This window comes from Mustela erminea, chromosome 14 (assembly GCF_009829155.1).
Source record: "Mustela erminea isolate mMusErm1 chromosome 14, mMusErm1.Pri, whole genome shotgun sequence".
Taxonomy (NCBI): domain Eukaryota; kingdom Metazoa; phylum Chordata; class Mammalia; order Carnivora; family Mustelidae; genus Mustela; species Mustela erminea.
This window is the reverse complement of record NC_045627.1, coordinates 46,964,633-46,985,059: the sequence shown is the minus strand read 5'-3', so window position 1 is coordinate 46,985,059 and position 20,427 is coordinate 46,964,633. Positions and strand designations below refer to the sequence as shown.

Sequence of the window (20,427 nt, the reverse complement as noted above, 5' to 3'; positions counted from 1 at the left end):
TCCTGGATGATGAAAGGCAGAAGGTTTGCTTACATGTGGGGCTTAGGAGAGATGAGGGTCCACGTCTGGGGCAGCTGCTGACCCTCTCAACTGTATCTCCTCGGCAAATGTCTGCAGAAGGCAAGAGAGAAACTACAGAAGGGAAGTCTTGGAGTGTTGAAGAGGGCTAGCTAAGCACAGAGCTGGTGCACCCTCTGTTCCTGAAATGCACAGAGACGCACAGATCAGTTCACACTGGGGCAAATGCAGTGCAATAATACATAAGGGCATGCAAAAAGGAGGAACATAATCTGAGTGCCTAGTAGATGCCAATAATATACACACATCGTGTGTTACATCATCAATTTTTGTATTACTGAATCTTAAGAGACAGAAATTAGTCTACACCCACGAATAGATACATAGATGGGTAAGAAGGTAGGTAGATAGCGCATGGATGGAAGATGAAGTTAACATTCGATGCGTATCTCCCTGACTGCAGAATATATACCCACTTTCCATCACCCTGCTTGACACTCTGAGCATCTCTTTTCCTTACTGCAATAGAAAAGTGGAATCACTGAACCACTACTCTGATTCCACAGCGCAATTCCAGAGAACAGACACCTTGATTTTTTTCTGGTAGGAATAAAAAGCCCTGCGTTCTCATAAGAACGTGTTTGGGAATGAAGGGTGCAGCCTGAACATAGCAGGGAAATGAACGGGTGGTGAAGTAAGAACACTGTTATTACTTCATTAATATTACCTTCAGCTGCATCTTTCGGTAAGTTAAATGCTACTCTCTCGCTCAAAAGCTAAGTTAGTATGCTACCACTTGTTTTCTGAAGGATCCCTATTTGCGATGTTAAGTGATTCCACTCACAACGAGAACTTGGCTTTAAAATACCTCGTCAAGTGCTCTAACGGCAGGATTTACAAGGCCCCGAACCAGAGAGCGTACAGGTGGCATTTGCCGTGGTAAACATCCATAGCTGCTGAAAGATAATCCAGGAACAGCTTAGCGTTATTATTTTTGCCTAATTCTCATTGTATAACCAGCAGAGTTACCCTGGGACACACACAGCGGTCTCGCTCCTGTCTCTCCTGCTCATTCCCTCATTAATTCTGCTTACCTTGCTGTGTTCCTCATATCAACATTCATTTGGTGTTCATGGGGAGTCAAGTGTGAGATAGAAATGGGTCAGAAGGGAGGTCACACCTCTCTGTGCTCATGGCTCCAAACCCAGGGTTAACAGATAAAATACTGAAGACAGAGTGAATCTGAATTTTATGTAACCAACAGTTTTTATATAGATGCGACACGTGCATTTCATCCAACATATCTATACTAAATCATTACTTGTTGAGTATCTGAAAGTCAAATGTAAGTGTAGGGTCCTGCATTTTTATTTGCTTAGTCTGGCAAACCTGCCCACAGTGCTGCTTTATGGCTGAGGCCCTTGTTGAGTGTATTAATAGGCTCCAAGCCTAGGACAGGGGCAGTAAAGAGAGACTATCATCACATTTGCAGAGAACATGCCGTCTTCTCTGGTGCCATGTTCTGGTGGGACAGGACGATGGGAGGAGCTCAGGCTCTGGAGATACCTGATCTGAATTATAAATTCATCTTTATAATGTATCAGTTGAGCATGCTGCTTTTACTTCAGTCCATCTTGTTTCTTCATGTGTGCAATGAGAAAAAAATGTTACCTCATTAGTCCTTTTTAGAATAACTTTCTTTGTCCTGCCTCCTCTGTCTTTGTCTGTCATAATGGCAGCCTCATTGATGCCCAGTCTGAATACAGAGAGCTTCCTTGAATATATACCAAGTAGCTCTTCAAATCTGAGTACTAAAATACAGGATCAGTTTTTCCTGCACCAAAAATTCAGTTGCTCAGATGATGGGAATTTTCTTTACCACATATTTGAGATTTCTAATAACTCCGAAGATAACATGAGATAACTCATGTGAAATTACCTACCATGCCCATAAGTCACATTAATAGTTCATGAGTATTAATTCCCTTCCTTCCATTTCTCATAAGTGTTAGTAAGCTTTATCAGTATCATTCAACGAAATCAAGTGAATGAACCCTCAGAAGAGTGAGTGCAACATCCAAGCACGTAGCTTCACTGGAGAAGCCAAGTTTACTTGACTTCCTTCATTGTGTCTGATCCTGTTGGATGTATTAATGGAAGGAATGCAGCCCACCTGCATAACCAGGTTGAAGATCTAAAGACACCTCTTTAGAACCATGTTCTAAAAAGAGAAGCTTTCATAGACATTACTCTAGAGAGAGCTGATTCTGAAAACTTAGCTAACATTCCATGGAATGCTGTGGAAAATGGTTCTTATTCTCTAAGATAACTCCAGAGTCCCTACTTTCTAAGGCATAAAAATTAGCACATTGTAAAGAAGAGAACATTAATGTTCAATTTCCCTTTTCTAGAGGAATCAGAGTGATATAGATAACCTAAAGGCAAACCTCAGAGAGCATATGGGTCAGAAATCCTCATCAGTCAAGCTGCTCCCAGGAGGAGCAGGACATAGAAAGAGCTCATTTTGATTAGCACTTAATAAGCACCAGGATTTGTGCTAAGCACTTTATATGCTTCATGGGTTGAGATCTGCACAACAACCTGATGAAACTGGTAATGCCATCATCGCTCTTACACAGACTGGTAACTCCAGAATTAGAGATGATAAATCCGTTATCCCAAGTCATACATACACTAAATGGAGGAGACAGCATTAAACCAAGTCTTTCTGTCCTTTTAGGTCCATGTTTCTCACCACATGGGCAAAGACCTCCCACATCAGAATCATGTTAAATACTAGGAATCTGATCCATCCTATAACTACCTAATCTTAGCCTTATCTGAGGCTAAGAACAGGAATGGACATTTGCAACAAGTGCCCAGTGCCTAGGATGAAAGCTAAAGCCGAGAGCTCTTGAATTACGTTATTCTGCCCACCTGAGAATCTTCCATTATTCTCAGTATCTCAAATTCTCACTACGACACTAACAGAAAACATGGACTTAGGAGTGAGAAAAACAATTCATGAACTATTCTGTAAGTACTTACCTGGTCAGTCAGTGTCCTCTATGATTATTGGTGCACTTTGAGGGCTGCACACAACACCTGAGTATGCTAAAAGCTACACTTCTGAGAAGTCCTCAGCTGCCACTTACTGTTTCAACAGGGGGAATCTCCATAAAGAATATTGGTGACTGACTGAGAGTTATCTAGAACTAAACCATAGGGCCTTGGGTTTCATTGCTATTTTGCTTATAGATTTTTTCAATCATTTAATTAAATTAAGAGTTAAGGAAACCATACACCATTTAAATTCAATTTAAAATTAATTCAATAAATATTCAGTGAGTTCTTATAATAATGCTAAGCGCTGGACTAGAGTTGCAACAATGAGTAAGTTCTCACAGAGCTTATTTTCCAGTAGGGAGATTCATAATAAAAAGTAGACAAATAAACAAGTTAGTGATAAAGGTTATGGAAGAAATAGAAGCTAATATGAATGAGAAGGGAAATACATATAATAGGATGGCAAAGGAAAGTGTCTTAGGAAGTCTGTTTGAACTGAGGGCTTTGTGATGAGGAGGAAGCATGTGCAGATAAATAGTGTAGCTAGTACTAGAAGAAAAACCAGTGCAAAGGCCCTCAGGTAGAGAGAGGGACAAGGAGAAGGCTGATGACAGAAACAGTGAGTGGGAATGAGAGTGGTAGGGAGTGAAGTCAGAGAGCTAGGCAGTACCGGATCATGGAGGACTTGGCACGGTAACATATGGTAGCTGTATTTAATTCCAAATCCATGAAAGAGTTTTACACTGGGGAACGACATGATCTGAATTTCATTTTAAATAAAAGCTTGTATGTAATTTAAATTAAATTTATAATGCAAATTTATGCTAATAACCAATATTTCCTCCCCCAAGTCATCTCATCTTGGTCCTATTTACTGTAACATCCTTATTAGGATGTTTCTTCCTCTGCCCACAGAAATTCTACCCTCTGCTCAAAGATCCAATCAAAGTTCACTGTGTCCCTGGTTCTGCTAATTGTTCCTCATCTGCACAGCCTCCCTAGGTGTTCGGCTCTCGCCTCTTTCCCTGTGCCTGACACAGACTAAACGGAAATTCGTCTTTATAAAGCCTACAGTGTTATTCAAAGAGTGAGCGTGAGCATTTGGTGACTATTTGGAGTAAACTTTGAGCTTGGCCCATTAGCTGGGGTTTCACACAAGATGCCTCCAGGCAAGTTCTGCAGATAGCTACTGCCCCCATAAGCTAATCCCATCATTCCCTGCTGGAAACCTCCGAAGGCTTTCTTTCACAACAAGATAAAATCATACATCTTTCCAAGGGCGGATAGAGTCATCATAATTTGCTCTAACCTAATTAACCAGCCACCTGACCGACCACATTCCCTTTCAGGAGTATTGTGTTTTTCCAGTAGCTCGAGACTACTCACCATTTTGAAAACCCCTGTCCTCATTCACCTCTTAATTACCTGTGTTCTTCCTTGTCCCCTTTCCTCACATTTCCTGCTGCCACCTCCCAAATGAGGGACTATGCTTTATTCTTCCACATAAAGATGTCTGCAACTGTTCTAAGGAGATGTGGGTGCTCCTTCCTCTGTGCTCTTTCTCCCAGAATTTATGAGAGTATTTTTCTGAAATCCTAGTTCTATGAAATAGGCTTCTCAGAAAAACATTCACAAAATACTGCCTACTCTAGCCTTCTCTCCAAGACTTATGGATGGGTAGAATTATACTGAAGGCTTTGTAAAATCATGCATCAGAAGTATAGAACATAGTACTTCCCACATGGATGTGAACTCACACCCTGTTTATGTGTGTGAGTATGGAACACATGTTAGCATCCTGCAACTGTTTAGGAATCCAGGGCTTACTTTTTGTAAAACAAAACAAAACAAAACAAAACAAAAAAGACCAAAAACCCCTAATTAAGGTCTTTGTTTTGCACTGAACTGCAATAATTGGTTTACAAGCCTGTTCCCCACACTGAAGTGTGAACTTCTTGAAAATCTGTCTTATCTGTCTCGTTATGACTCTGGCCTGGAAAGGGTGAGCTCCCAAAGGGGCTCCACACATTCTGACTGAATAGTTGATTGAGGAGAACCAGTATTATCTTTACTTTGCTGCATCTTTAAATATTCTATCCATCATTCATTTTTTTTTAATCTCCCCAATGCAAAACTTCATCTGACTTCTGAAGCATTTGTCATGGAGAACTGAATATAACAGTGCATTTGTTTTTGTTTGTTTGTTTGCTTTGTCTTGTTTTTAAGATTTTATTTATTTATTAGAGAGAGAGAGAGAGAGAGAGAGAGAGAAAAAGCATGAAGTGGGGGAGAAGACGAGGGAAGGGAGAAGCAAACTCCTCGCTGATGAGGCAGTATACCCTCGGATCATGACCTGAGCCCAAGGCCAAGGCTTAACCCCCTTAACCACCCAGGCACCCTCCATTTTGTTTCCTGACCTCATTGGGAATTACTTTGCAGTGACAATCTGAACACCTTTCTAGCACACTTATGAAGATCTTTGGAACCTACTATGAACTTATGCACATTTTAGATTAGTTGGCATATATATGTAATCTACTTTATACTGGTTAAGATCTCACATTCTGTTGAGTCTAATTTGACAATCCAAAAATCTGGTCCTTTCTGTTACATCTTAATTCTCTCTATCCAAGAAAATAGTAGTTACTGCTTATAAAAGTTCAAAAAAAATTAAGTGTTTAAGCTATGGTTTTATTTATCCCATTAACAAAAATATTGCCCTAGAAGCAACTGGAAGATCCAGTCATGGCTGATCTTGATCCTATGTACAGCACTTTATTAGCTCCAAATTTCCTATCACTAAATTGATCTAATCTACTCTTCATCATATTATAGAAGAAGTTCACATAAATTTATACAGCTTTTGCTGTAGTCTACATGAAACTCCTAACTTAGTCATTCAGCAGCTTTATGAAAAATTATATTTACCTGACAAAAATGTAGTAGCCCTATGCCAGCTTTCAGTGAAAAGCACTGTGTATCTACATTGTTTACAACAAATACTTTTCTCAGTGTCTGTAAATAAAACTTAATTAGCCAATTCTAGAATCTGATCTATAGAAGTATTTACAGAAATGTCCACTTTCTGTTTTGTAGAAATTATATTACTATATCTGTATATTTTCCAGTATATCTCTTAGTTATAGCCGTTCCTCAAAGAAGACTACTTCAAGTTTTTATTCTGACCTGAACTTTCTGTCAGATTTTAATTTATTTCACTTACAGTCATGACTGCTGCTCTTTTACTTCTAACCACTGGAAGTACAAATACATGCTAAAGACTAGTACCTGACTAATCATAATATATATTATATTATCAAAATTTTATAATACCAAAATATTATCCTAGCATACTCAGTGAGGCAAACTTAAGAACAAGCAAACCAAATTGAGACATCTTTTCATTCAAAAAGAAAGAAAGAGAGAAAGAAGAAAGAAAGAAAGAAAGAAAGAAAGAGAAAGAAAGAAAACAAAAAAAAAGAGAAAAAAGAAAAATACTTGAAGGGGTCCATGATTAGGAGCTGAACTATTAGCACTTGTACTAAGATCTATGTTTTAAAAAAAAAAAAAAATCATCCTGTAAAGAGAGGGAGTGACCCTATCGCTAAAGGGAAAAATAACTTAAGAAATAAGATTGTATACACACTTCACAGCACTCACCAAAGCACATACCCTCCCCAATGTAAACCTGGTGATTCACTGACCTGTACCCCTGGGGATAGAGTATTATGCCTCCATCAGAAAGGATGAATACCCAACTTTTGTAGCAACATGGACAGGACTGGAAGAGATTATGCTGAGTGAAATAAGTCAAGCAGAGAGAGTCAATTATCATATGGTTTCACTTATTTGTGGAGCATAACAAATAGCATGGAGGACATGGGGACTTAGAGTGGAGAAGGGAGTTGGGGGAAATTGGAAGGGGAGGTGAACCATGAGAGACTATGGACTCTGAAAAACAATCTGAGGGTTTTGAAGGGATGGGGGGTGGGAGGTTGGGGTACCAGGTGGTGGGTATTATAGAGGGCACGGATTGCATGGAGCATGGGGTGTGGTGCAAAAATAATGAATACTGTTATGCTGGAAATTAAAAAAAAAAAAAAAAAAAAGAAATAAGATTGTATAAATGTTTCTTAAGCAGAATCTTGGGGGAAGTCATTGGAGAGGTGGCTCTATTCACTATTCCATTTGGCAAATATCTCCTATCAGAGAAGCTGGATGTGTAATGCCTTTATACCCCAGTGGCATTCAACAGTTGGACCACCTGACTAATGTCACTCAACACAGTCTGTAATTACCAAGAAACCTTCAAATACAACGAATTTCTGTAGCTCTCCTACGGGGGAGTACGACAATCAGCCAAGGTGAACCTTTTTGTGCACCTGGCAGTTACAATTTTGAATGTAAACCTAATGATGGGCATCTGGTTCAATTTTCATTTTCTCATAGCTTGGATAATGTGGGTTACCACCCAAATTCTTATAACCTCATAGCACTTGGAAAAACATTACCTTCAACCCTTAGTATTAACTTCATAGCCACTTGAAACATTGCCAGCGTGATCATAAAGCTCTTATTGTGGGATATGCCTAACAGTAAGGCACTGGCAGAATTTAAGAGCTCTAAAAGAAGGTGGATTTAGGGATTTAGGTTCAAATCCTGCATTTGCCATTTCCTTGCTTTTATATGAGATATTTCAGCTAAACAGACCTCAGTTTTGTCATTTACAACATAAGGATATACAGACTTCCTATCTCATTCATTGTTTTTACTTTTTAAAGTAAAATGAGATGATCTAAATTTTGAGGCCCATGTCAAGTATTAAATAATGTTAACTTATTACTCTGCCACATCTAATTTCTCATGTAGTTTACTATGGCAAAGGGCAAAGAAAAAAGTAAACAAACAGTCTTGATTGCACCCCCTCTGCAAACAAATACACAGACACATTAATCCATAAGTTACCATTTTGTTTGATTAAAAAAGAAAAACATGATATACTCAAATGAATGAAAACAGTTTTGTTCTGCATAAGTCAGAAATTTCAGCACAGGGAAAGAGAATCGTCACTTCTGTATCTCTAATGCCAATTCACAGATTTGGGCATATATATGAATTCATTTGACTGACATACCAGCCTTTTCGATTTAAAGGAATACACACCAAAACGCTCATAATAAGCATTATACTTTTAAGGAAAATATCCCCACTTCATATCATCCAGACAGAATTAGAAGAAACTAGACCCTTCTCAGAAGATTATCTTCAGTTTTTACCGAAATATACCCAAACAATTATTTTACACGACAGAATGAAGAGATGCTCAATATATTGTGAAGTTTGAAATAATGACCTTATCAATTCTAAAACTATACACATATTTTAGACCATGGAGTTTGAATATAACACATTTCTAAGACTTTCCTTACAGCAAGCTCAGAATATCATTCTTTTTGCTTTTTTTTTTAACTTCAAAATACAGAGATTATTCTAGAATGACTTTTTCAGATTTTAGTTAAGAATCTCCTTTTCCCAAGTTCTATAAACCTTTTGATTAAAAAAAATTATGCTAGGGTTTACTCAATCAAAATCTGCATAAATATATCATGTTGTCCTTAAAACAATGTCAAATCACAAACAAGACATTTCACTGACAGAGTTCCTTTTATTTTTTCATATGAGAATGAAAAAAATTTGCATGAGAGATCTCCCACACAATCTTCAGCTCTCCCTGTGGTTTGCTAATATGTTTGCAAGTGGCATTGCACCTGCTTTTATACAAACATCTTTGATGCCTACAGCATCCAATGCATCAGGGCATTGTCAAAGAAATAGCTGCATAACAAAGAGCTCAAATGGATATAATGAGATACGCTCCCTGATTGAGCACCTGACACTGCAGTGAGATAGTTCTCAGATGAGAAATCCCTCTTCATGATCAATGTGCCTTCCAAACTTAGGCCAGTCTGACATACCCTTTGGCTATCTGTCTCCTCTGGACCTTTGGGAAGATTTCTCAGTGAGTGTTTGTGCTTACGGTGAAGTGTGTCTACTCCATCTCCTGATCTTTTCACCCTGTGTGGAAAACTGTGAACATCTGACCTTAAAAACCTCCATTTTCCCTCATGCATGCGTGATGAGTATTAAGTCATTAATTCAAGAAATATTTTTTTGAATACCGACTTAGTATAAACTCTGACTTTACTTTTTTTTTACAAACACAATTTTGTGTTTTCACGTACCTTCAGATTCCTGACCTATTTATATCACTTAGCTTTATTTTTGTAAACTGATACTGTATTCCAGGGCCGTATTTGTTGGTATGTTGGTATGTCCATTGTACTGGTCCCAGAAACATCATTAAGAAAAATTCATGAATATAATTAAGCAAAAGTCCTTTTGAATGCTGACAGTTTTATGGACATTAGGTTTAGCATGGCTTATAGGATAATTATTCCTTAAAATTAATAAATCAACTCAGAAAATGCTTTTTGGTTAAGTGTTTTTACTGAACTTGATACGCTTTCTTTGGTCCTAAAGTCGTGACTCTAGGGAGCTTACAGACCCAGATAGGGAGACTAAAATAGCAAGTCCCACCCTAATGTGGAAATAATACAGAGCTGGGACAGATTTGGACTATGGCATCACTCAATACAGTTTATCCACTTTGGCTAGTACTCAGTTTACATGTCTCCTACCCCAGGAAGCTGTCTCTGAATTTCCCAAAACACATTTAGATGCTTTTTTAAAATTCTGGGTTTTTTTCCTTCATTGTACCTTGCCTATGTCATCTTGATAGCATTTGTTAATTACCTCAATTATGTGTAGCTTTCTTTTAGTTTCAGAGCCTTTGGGCATTAAAGGATGTTGCTTATATGTCTAGATCTTTAGTATCTTAAGTGTGAGAAGTGTACTTTGATTAAGTAGCTGGACTCTTATTGAGTCATATGATTTGGCATTCCTGCTTTAAATAGGAATTTATTAAACTGTATAAGGTATTCAGCTTTTGCATCTGATCAATAACATAAACTTGGCCACTGGGAATACAAAGACTTGGGGGAAAGAGCTGTGTGCTTCATATCATCATTTTGTGATGTGAGTTCCAACTGAAGGAAAGATGAAATTAACATTGCCCAAAGTAAAAATGATGAAAGTTGAGAAGAAAGCTATTCTAGAACTCATTAAAACAGAACTGACAAAGATCATTTTAGGTACTCCAACATACCGTTGTGATTAAGTTTATAGAGACTATGCCTACATTTCTGCTTCCCAGCTGTATTTGTGCTACAGAGGTCCTATTATTGGGATGTGAGGCAGTAAACTTCGGTGGAAGGAATTTTACTCAGATGGACTCTAAAATCACAAGTTAATATTTTGTCATGTGAAAATATATGTTCCCAAAGCAACAAACAGAATTTTACATATTCAGTTAGAATATGGATAGGGGTGAACACTAGCAGGAACTAGTAAGGCCAGTGGAAACAGTTCATTCACTAACCTACTCACCATTTCAAACAAGCCTTTATTAGTTGTCATTATCTGTATACATGCTACATATTCCTTTCTGACTTCTTGCCCAACCCCTTCTGTACAAGGCAATCTCTACTGCCAGAGTCAAATATTCATACATTTTGAACCCACTCATATAAGGCTTTATAGCTACAATTTGACACCAAGTTTTTTAAGACTCACTATAACCTTAGTCTTGAGATTCATAGAGATGAACTACACAATTATCTATTATTTTTCACGTACCAGTAACTGAAGTCTTGTAAATGTTTTAACACATATTTTTTAAACACATACCTTGGTTCCATAGCAAATTGTCACCATAAGGTAATTATGTTACTGGAGGTCCTTAGGAAAAGTCCAATAGGATAGTGATGGGTCCTTTTTTTTTTTTTTTTTTTTTTAACAGTTATAATCAACATCAATACAGGAAGTTTTTGCTTACCTAACCATGGCCATACCACTTGTGAAGTGTGAAACTAGCCCAGACCCACCTATCTGCTTTTTGGTGTTCCCTATATATGCAGTCATTCTATTATAGAACTTTTCGAATCTCTATTCTCAAAGCTTGCAATCACCACAATCCAGTGGGGACAAATTTCTGTATCCACTAGACCCAGTACCCACTATCCACAAAGTGACTGTTGATGCCCAGACTTCCACGTTGCTAATCCCCACCATCCCTGGTAAATGAGGATAGTACAAGCCACATATCCTTCTCACAATTTATACTCTTCTACAGGACCCTGCCCATCATTTTCTGTAATTCCTGGCCCATATGACTATAGTCTCCTCTCCGAGCCAACAACATGCTCAAGGACTCTCATTGATTACACTCAGGTAGCTTAGCCTTTTGTCAATTCCTTCTGCATCTGCTTTTCATTTCATGATGCTTCATTAGAATGTTATCCTGAATTTCATTGCCCTTATGATTTTTCATCTCATCTATTCTACCAAAACCCCAAGCCTGCAGGAATTGAGCTGTCTGCTTTTTCTGTGATATAAAACCCAAATAATAGAACACTAATGAAAAATACCACACAACAGGGAAGATCAACTCCAGTATAAATATTAAATCACTAAGCTCTAATCAACCCTAGAAACTTCCAGCAGGACACTACAAACTTGACATCCTCTCTCAATATATCAGAGGTACCCAGAACTCAACATTTCCAAACCTAACTTAGTAAGATGTTTCCCATAAATCTGTTCTTCTTCCAGTGTTCTTTCTCAGCAAATGGGCCCAACTTTAATTTAAATAGGCAAACTATGAACCTTGCATCATCTTTGATAATCTCCCATTTCTAATCTTCAAAATTAATTCTCCTCAAATACTTATGTTGACACCATGTCCTAAATAGCTCTCATTTTTCCCATATCTTCCACAATCACACTAGTCTAAGCTAGTAGCATCTTGCCTAAAAAGGCTTAGGAAAGTCTCAACTGTATACCTACTGGTTTATTACCTTTTATCTGTAAGCTCACTAGACTGTGTCATTGGACCAGGTTTTTTTTGTCCATTTTTACACTTTTTTTTTTTATCTCTAATACTTTGCATTTTTTCTTATAGTAAGCACTTGATAATTATTTGCTGAATGAATGGGTGAATAGATAAATGATACAATTAAATTTATAAATATCATCACAATAACCACATTTACATATCAAGTTTTTAATATCTATGTTATATAAGAGAAAAATCTGAAGTTCGACAAAAGCCAAACAAGCAAAGAATTATTAATTTGGATTTCAAGTTTAGGTCTTTTCAATTTCACTAATTTTAACTCCTGAGATCTCTCCGTTTTAGCACCATGATGTATATCAAACCAATGGACTGTTTTTATTTTTTAAAATTTTTTATTTTACTTATGAAATCAACTCATATAAGTATGTTCAATTCTTATTGTAATTATCTACGAACATAACAATAATAATAGTTCCTGAATATAATAATAATTCTGTGGAAGACATCCTAATGCTCTTAAAAATATACCACTCACAGCAACTACTTTCACAAGAAATAATTTAATTTTGTAAAGGGAAATGTTTATAAGGTTCATACTCCAAACTGATGGATACTAAAATGTATACAAAGCAGGCATCATGCAAAAGGATAAGAAATTAGAGCAGAAAATAATAAAGCTAACATTTTTAAGCCATCACTATTATTTTCATTTATTGAGTGTTTGCCTTCTTGTAGACATTGTGCTAAGCAATTTACATGTGCAGTCAAATAAGAACTATTTTACAGATAAGAAAATTGAGAAATAGAGCAAACAAAGCTAGAAGCCAAATTCAACCTTTGTATGATTCCAGAGCTGCACTTTACATTCAATTGCCTTCCCAATAAGTAGTTAAGTCTTTCATTTTGAGCCATTACTTAGTGAAAAATCAACAAAAACACTTTTTACTACTAACAGCATCTGATAATGAGACATTTCGATTATAATCAGATGGGGAAGGAGAAAACTATACACATTATGAAACTAAGCTTTTTTAGATTTTTAAGGAGCAAATTGTTTAGTCTTACCCATGAATTCAATCCCCAAGTGGTCTGCTACACCAAAGTCAGCATGTGAGGAAGAGAAACAGAAAAAGAGAAAACATTAGAAAAAAATCCCAAATGGAATTCAATGCTTCTAAGTGTGACCTTTCAACCCAAAGAATATGTCTTTATTTTAGCAACCATTTTTTGAGACAGATAACTTACAGATTGCCCACAATTAGGGGTGCTCTGAACACTGACTCATGTTTCCCAACGGCCTGGAGCTATAGATGAAATAATATTGCACCAATTTCTAAGTACGCTAAGTAAAAATTTGGCAAAACAATTTGGAAAAGAAAAAAAAAACCAGGAAAGAAAAAGATCAAAAAAGTTCCCACAAGGAATATCTGGTACTAAAGTTATTTTCAGAACTCACGATATTTTATATATTTATATTGATATATTTACATATTTTTATTTATATATATTATATTTATATATATTTACTTGTTCAATATAAATTAATCTGGACCTCTATGTTAATCATATGCAGGTAAGGAACTTCTGCATGAAACCTTAACCAGGCCCTCTTCACCTTCACAAAAATGAAATGATACTGGATTTTTTCCCCTCTTTATTTGTTAGATGATAAACCTATGGTTCAGTGAGACTAAAGTCTTACACTGTCTCCTGTGAAGCAGATCCAGGGCACAAATCCAGTCTGTCTGACCCATCAGTCTTAGGACGGTTAAACTTGGCAGTGCTTCCTATCAAAAATGCATGACAGATAGGTCCACGTCTGTTTCCCGTGTATGTGGACAGCTGACCTTTTTGACCCACTAATGCTAATGTCTGTCTGTGGTCTCAGTAATAAACTGGGCCTGACTATACTCAGGTACTCAACCACAGAGGTTTATTTAAATGTTGCTTTCTTAGGGCACCTGGGTGGCTCACTTGGTTAAGCAGCTGCCTTTGGCTCAGGTCAGGATCCCAGGATCCTGGGATAGAGCCCCACATCAGGCTCCCAGCTCAGCAGGGAGCTTGCTTCTCCCGCTCCCTCTCTCTCTAGTGGTCATTCTGGCTCTCTCTCAAGTAAATATAAAAATCTTTAAAAAATGGTGCTTTCTTTAAATCATTTGGTTATTCACTCCTTCACTTTTAACCTCACTGTATTATTTAATGATGGTTTTTATTGCAGTAATATATTTCTTAAATGAGAATACGTGAAAAACAAGTATTGCTACAACTGTATTTGTTTCTAAGACTAATTACTGGGTTTCCTTTTCTGAGTTGTCTATTTAGCAAAGAAGCTTTTCTTTTTAGAAAATATGCATTTAGTTATCTTGACTATTTTAATATCTTTCCTATTTGTAAATAATTCATTTTTTAATTTTATAGTGGCAAAGTGTATACAACATGAAACTAGTCACTTTAACAATTTTAAATACACAATTTAGTGGCATTAATTATGTTCATAATCCTGTACAACCATCACCACTGTATTTCTAAAATTTTTCCATCACTCCAAAGATAAACTGTACCCACAAAGCAATAATTTCTCATTTCCTTCTCCCCCAACCCCCGGTAACCTCCAATCTACTTTCTGTATTTATAAATTCGCCCACAAGTTGTTCATTTATAAGGTAAATAATCGAGACATGTATTTTATAGAAAAAAAGATGGTAACTTTTTTTTTTAAAGTTGATGCATTAGTTTCTCTCCATGGCATTTTTTGATTACTCACTATATACTATGATAGATACCAAGCACACTTTCATGAACAGACAGAATTTTCGTTCTCCAGTGATTCAGAAATCAGAGGGACCCCATAGACACAAAGAGCTGTTAATTCTTTGTAATGGTGCTATCATGGAACACCAGAATGCGTGCATTAGCAGGAGAGGCCAATGACCCATAAGCTTGCTCTTGGAAGAAGCAATATGCCATGTGAAAGAACAGGATTGTAGAGAAGTTGCAAGACCATGTTTGGTTCTTGTGCGAATAAGCAGTTTCCTGATGGTATGCCCTTGGGGCCCTGGAGGAAAAGCAGAGCTGCATGCGGTATTTACACACAGAGATTTCAGTGAGATTACCCATCATGAAACTAAAGGGGAAAAAAAAAAAGATTAGGAGTAAAAAACAAAACAAAACAAAAAAAGTTTTGCAAACAATCAGAAAAGATGTGCAGGAAAGAAGTCAGGAGAAGAAAGTCTATAGAAATATGGGAACAGACCATGATGTCCATGGTATGACTGGGCAGGTAGAAAGCCATTAGCCCCTCAGCCTGGTTGAACAAGAATTTTCTGGGGGAGCTGAGGTGTCCCAGAAGTGGCTGTTTGTCTGTGGTTTGTTTTGCCAGCAAATAGAACCAACGGTCACTCTTCATTCTTTTCCAAAGACTTGCCTGCTTCACTTCCAGATGGGCCAAAGACAGATGCTTAACCAACTGAGCCACCCAGGCACCAGAAAGGCAAGCAGAATTCTTAAGGAAAGGATATCGGTCTTCCCGTAGCATAGCAGAAAAGTTACATCTAATTATTAGAGTTGTAATTCTCAGAAATACTATCAAGCAAGGTGGCATTTATATTCTTGATTTTTTCAAAGAACATATTTTTTAATCTTTATAATGAAACTCATGAAAACTGACACGACTGAAACATATAAATAAAAAGATTGTTTAAAATCTCTCTCATGTGGGGGCGTCTGGGTGGCTCAGTGGATTAAGCCACTGTCTTCGGCTCAGGTCATGATCTCAGGGTCCTGGGATCGAGTCCCACGTCGGGCTCTCTGCTCAGCGGGGAGCCTGCTTCCTCCTCTCTCTCTGCCTGCCTCTCTGCCTACTTGTGATCTCTCTGTCAAATAAATAAATAAAATCTTTAAAAAAAAAAAATCTCTCTCATGTGTGTGTACACACACACACAACAGACACATACTTCCATCATTTTAGTAAAGTGCTAACAACCATGATCATTACTACAGGTCTAAAGCAACCGATCGGCTTTGTTTTACACAAAAGGATCAATGAAAATCCATGAAGAACGTGACAGAAGAGCAATTAATTTTGTCTACTGAGTCATATACAGAACATAAAGCATCATATTTCTCATAACCTTTCACCAGTTCTTTGTGTTTTTGTTTGTTTTGTTTCGTTTTAAGAATGGAGAAAAGAGGAGGTGAGGGAGGCGGGAGGGAGAGGGAGAGAGCATGGGCGTAGAGCCGGACATGGAGCTTGATCTCAGGACCCTGAGATCATGACCTGAGCTGAAATCAAGGGTGGGATGCTTAACCGACTGACCCACCCAGGTGCCCTTCACTGGCTATTTCTTAAAGCCAACAGCTTTCCAGGGGATATTCAGGCTTGCATGAAATCATCAAGAGGGATCTGATGAGAATTAATTAATTAATTTTGCATTTATTCATTCAGTCAACAAAGTACATGCCAAGAATTACACTGATATTGGAGTGGCATAGGAGGGACATAGCTTAAGCAAAAACAGTTTGATTTCCCCTATAGTATGTACTAGAATGTGCAATTTCTATCTTTTTAACAGCTGAACTTTATTCTGTTCTTCCCTCCCTTCACCTGTATTACCCATCCCTCCAGCTCCCTTCCCTCTGGCAAACACCAAGGTTGTTTTCTGTATTTATGAGTCTGTTTCTGTTTGTTCAGTTGTTTCATTTTGTTTAAATTCCGCATATAAGTGAAATCATAAAGTATTTGTCTTTCTCTGTCTTATTTCACATAGCATAATGCCCTCTAGGTCCATCCGTGTTGTTGCAAATGACAAGATCTCATTCATTTTTTTATAGCTGAGTGATACTAACTTTTTATGGCTGAGTTTGATTAACTCTTATATGTAAAAAATGGTGGTTCTTCTGGGATACTCACCCCTTTTGACAATATCATAGTGGCTAACATTTACTGAGCATTTACTATTGCCAGGAACTGCTTTAAATATCGCCTGCAGACCCTGACTGACTGTCAGTATCCCTGTGTCACACATGAGGAACAGAGGCATGGAGATGGGCCAGAACTCCCCTCCACTGCATTGTTGTAAGTGGAGGAGATGGAATTCAAACTTAGCAGCTTGACTCTCCGCCACCACTTACATATATATATACCCAGGGTTTGCATTTGCACTCCCTGTGAAGAAAAAGCGATTTTTTACAAAGCTAGCAGGTAACAAAATGTTCAGGGAGGAGTTATTGAATCCACTTAAAAGAACAAATTATTTTCATGTATCCTCAGGCACTGGAGAAACAAGGCTTATTTACTCCCTTACCCTTGTTGATTGATCAAGTGCCAAATACAAGCTAGGTGGTCCAAGGAACCAAACTGGCAACTCATTAATATTTCTTCACTGGTTACTAGGAAGATCTCTTCATGATGAGGCTGGTCTAGCTGAAGTGATGTGCTTGAACATACAGCAAGGTTATATAAAAAGTTGAGTCTGAATATGTGCCAAACATTGAACCAAACAATCTCATAATTGGTAACAGATTCAACAAATGACAGCAGCCCTGCTGCAGACCCGGTATATCCTTTCTTTTTAAAGATTTATTTATTTGAGAGAGAGAGAGAGAGAGAGCATGTGTGTGGGGGAAAGGCAGAAGGATAGGGAGAGAGAATCCCACCCAGACTCCCCGCTGAGCACAGAGCCCAGCACAGGGCTCTGTCTCGTGACCCAGACTGAGATCATGACCTAAGCCAAAATCAAGAGTGGGACACTCAACTGCCTGAGGCACACAGGCGCCCCCTAGACCTGAAATACTGAGATTTGAGGGTAAGGCCGGTAACATGAGGGACAAACTTTATATTTGTAAAAGTCAAAAACTCCTGGAAATTCAAGGCCCACATTTCCAAAGTGTCCCTGGTTCCCTGTGTGTGAGCAGTTCTAAGTCTTTTTTTGTACGTGGATGGACGGTTGGAGGCTACAAACAATGTCCTCAGGGTGGACAGGGTGAGGAAGAGAAAACAATCCTTAACTTGCTTCCAATCTCAGGGCAAGATGAGACAAGATGCTACTTGTGTTAAGTAACAAGACACTCACTGCAGTGCAGCCCTGGGACAGTTGCACATGAATGTAGGTTTCCGTGTCACGTCTGTGTTACTAGTGCACTGAACAAGGCAATTCTATCACAGCACAATCCCATCTGTGATGCTTTCAAACCCTGTCCCATGGGATGTGGAAAAACGGGCCACATGAAAATGATGTTCTGGGTTTTAAAAAGTTAGAATACTGGCTTAAAGTGCAACAGGTTTCTGTATTGCAGGCCTTCACATGTGTGCCGAGACTCTCCTGGCAGTGGTTCAGGAGTCAGTAGTTCCCACCTGGATGTAAATAACCACTGGGTCATGAAGTCCCCTGTGGAATTAATGACTATGGCACCTACCCTGGGAAATAGATGCCACGTGAGTGTCCAGAACAGCCACCCGACTATAAACCTTATCAGCTGCAAATGTTTTTTCTTGAGAGCAGAACTGAAACCTGTCACTGCATAGAGTCCGCCCCCAGGTCCTTGTCAAATGACTTTTCACTGGTGACACGTTAGGAAGAGGTAGTCCATCTCAGCTGAGAAGACGAAATTGGATTTGTGAAGATGGTAAGCTGGGTCTTGAATATCTGCTGACCCCGAACACCTGGCTTATCATTTTCTAGTAGTTTCCAAAATTGCTGTAAAGAGACATAATTGCCTCATGCTTCAACAGTGAATGTATTCTGCTTGCTCCTAGATAAGATCATGGATATGGTTAAGAGATGCGGTGTGCCGAGACATCGGTATGCGTGTTCCAGTTTATTATGGCAAGATAGACAAAGTAGGAAAGGCTGGGATAGACTTGAAGGTTTCTGGTTAGGACAACAGCGGGGCTGAGGGGAGACCAGATGGTGGTTGCTGAGTGGGGCGTCAGCCTGGAAGCAACACTTGGGATCTACAGAATATAGATATATTTCAAAAAGAGTCAGGGACCAAAGGATAGGGGATTAGGGTTCACCACAGGCTACCAGAGCATGTAACTGTGACATTAGGGGGCAGTGACACTTGGCCATCACTAAGAGAATGCACAACTGGAAGGAGAGGAGCAGCCTGACCTGAATCTTTCAGGCCTGAGTTCCTACAGTGGGGACGGAGGAGAGCAGGCAAAGATGTGAGCACAGGGCTGGCGGGTGAGGCAGGACAGTCCCTCTCTAGGTACTGTTGTCCTAAAAGGAGAGGTATATTCTTATAGTATCCTTTTTTCCAGCTACTTAATGCAACTTAGGAGGTGAATTGCCCGACAGATTCCAATCCCTATGCTCCCTTTGCTAAAGTAAGCTATCTTGTTAAATATGTGTTTTTATCAGAACGATATATTTGATTTTAAAATTTACACGTGTTCATAAATCGAGTTTAGAAAGTAAAACACCATATGAATAAGAAATTAACACCTCTCTTATACCTCCTTAAAGTACATCCTATTAATTTTTTGTGCTTTTTCTTTTTTTCTTTTTTTTTTAAAGATTTTATTTATTTATTTGACAGAGAGAAATCACAAGTAAGCAGAGAGGCAGGCAGAGGAGGAAGCAGGCTCCCTGTGGAGCAGAGAGCCCGATGCGGGGCTTGATCCCAGGACCCTGGGATCATGACCTGAGCCGAAGGCAGAGGCTTTAGCCCACTGAGCCACCCAGGCGCCCCTTTTGTGCTTTTTCTAGTTTTTCTTCTGTGCATGCAAAATAAAGTCAAGGCCAATTTTACACAAGATTACCATGCATTCTGTGCCTGGATCAGAGGACACCCCGTGGCCATTTTAGTTCCATAATCCCAATGCTCCTCTCCCCTCCATCATATCAGAATTGACAGCTTTTTCTACTGTTGAGAGTAAACCCTGACATTATTACTGTGGCCAGCCTCACACCAGACAGGTCATCAATCATGGAGAAGCAAAACCACTTTTTCAGAAAAGTACACAGCCCTGTTCTTTCCATGGGCCTGTTATAAACATGGCTTCTTCATTTTTCTTCTCGAAAGCTCTATTGCCGATTCCTGTTAAATAGAGACACCTTTATTTCATAGCTTCTACTCATCCCCTAAATAGCATTACCCCTTTGTAGGAAAGACAGCCAGGGAAAAGGGGCCGCAGGTGGATGACGTGCAAACTCAAGATGAGCATTCTGCTTCGTAGGGTGAAATATCGAAACAGGATTACGGCAGGGGGTCATGAGGGACCATCTGCCTCGGCTGCTCCTCAGATGTGAATCTTGCTTTACTAGCCTGTGGAATTTTCTAGAGATAACACTTGGAGGTTTAGACTTAAATCTGATTCTTTGTTCACAATTACTGAGGGGAGAACTGGATGAGAATCAGCATTG

The 20,427-nt window shown here is 38.6% G+C and overlaps 1 protein-coding gene across 10 annotated transcripts in view; it reads right to left on the bottom strand.

Moving 5' to 3' along the window:
* Positions 1 to 20,427, bottom strand: part of NRG3 (neuregulin 3) — a 1,051,311-nt gene that overhangs the window by 122,525 nt on the left and 908,359 nt on the right. For 7 of the 10 annotated variants that reach the window (XM_032312183.1, XM_032312181.1, XM_032312184.1 and 4 more), the window contains exon 4: positions 13,124 to 13,150. In XM_032312183.1, coding sequence (XP_032168074.1) covers positions 13,124 to 13,150 — 27 coding nt within the window. The remainder of the gene's footprint in view (positions 1 to 13,123; positions 13,151 to 20,427) is intronic. The other 3 variants (XM_032312182.1, XM_032312190.1, XM_032312191.1) reach the window with 1 other exon arrangement.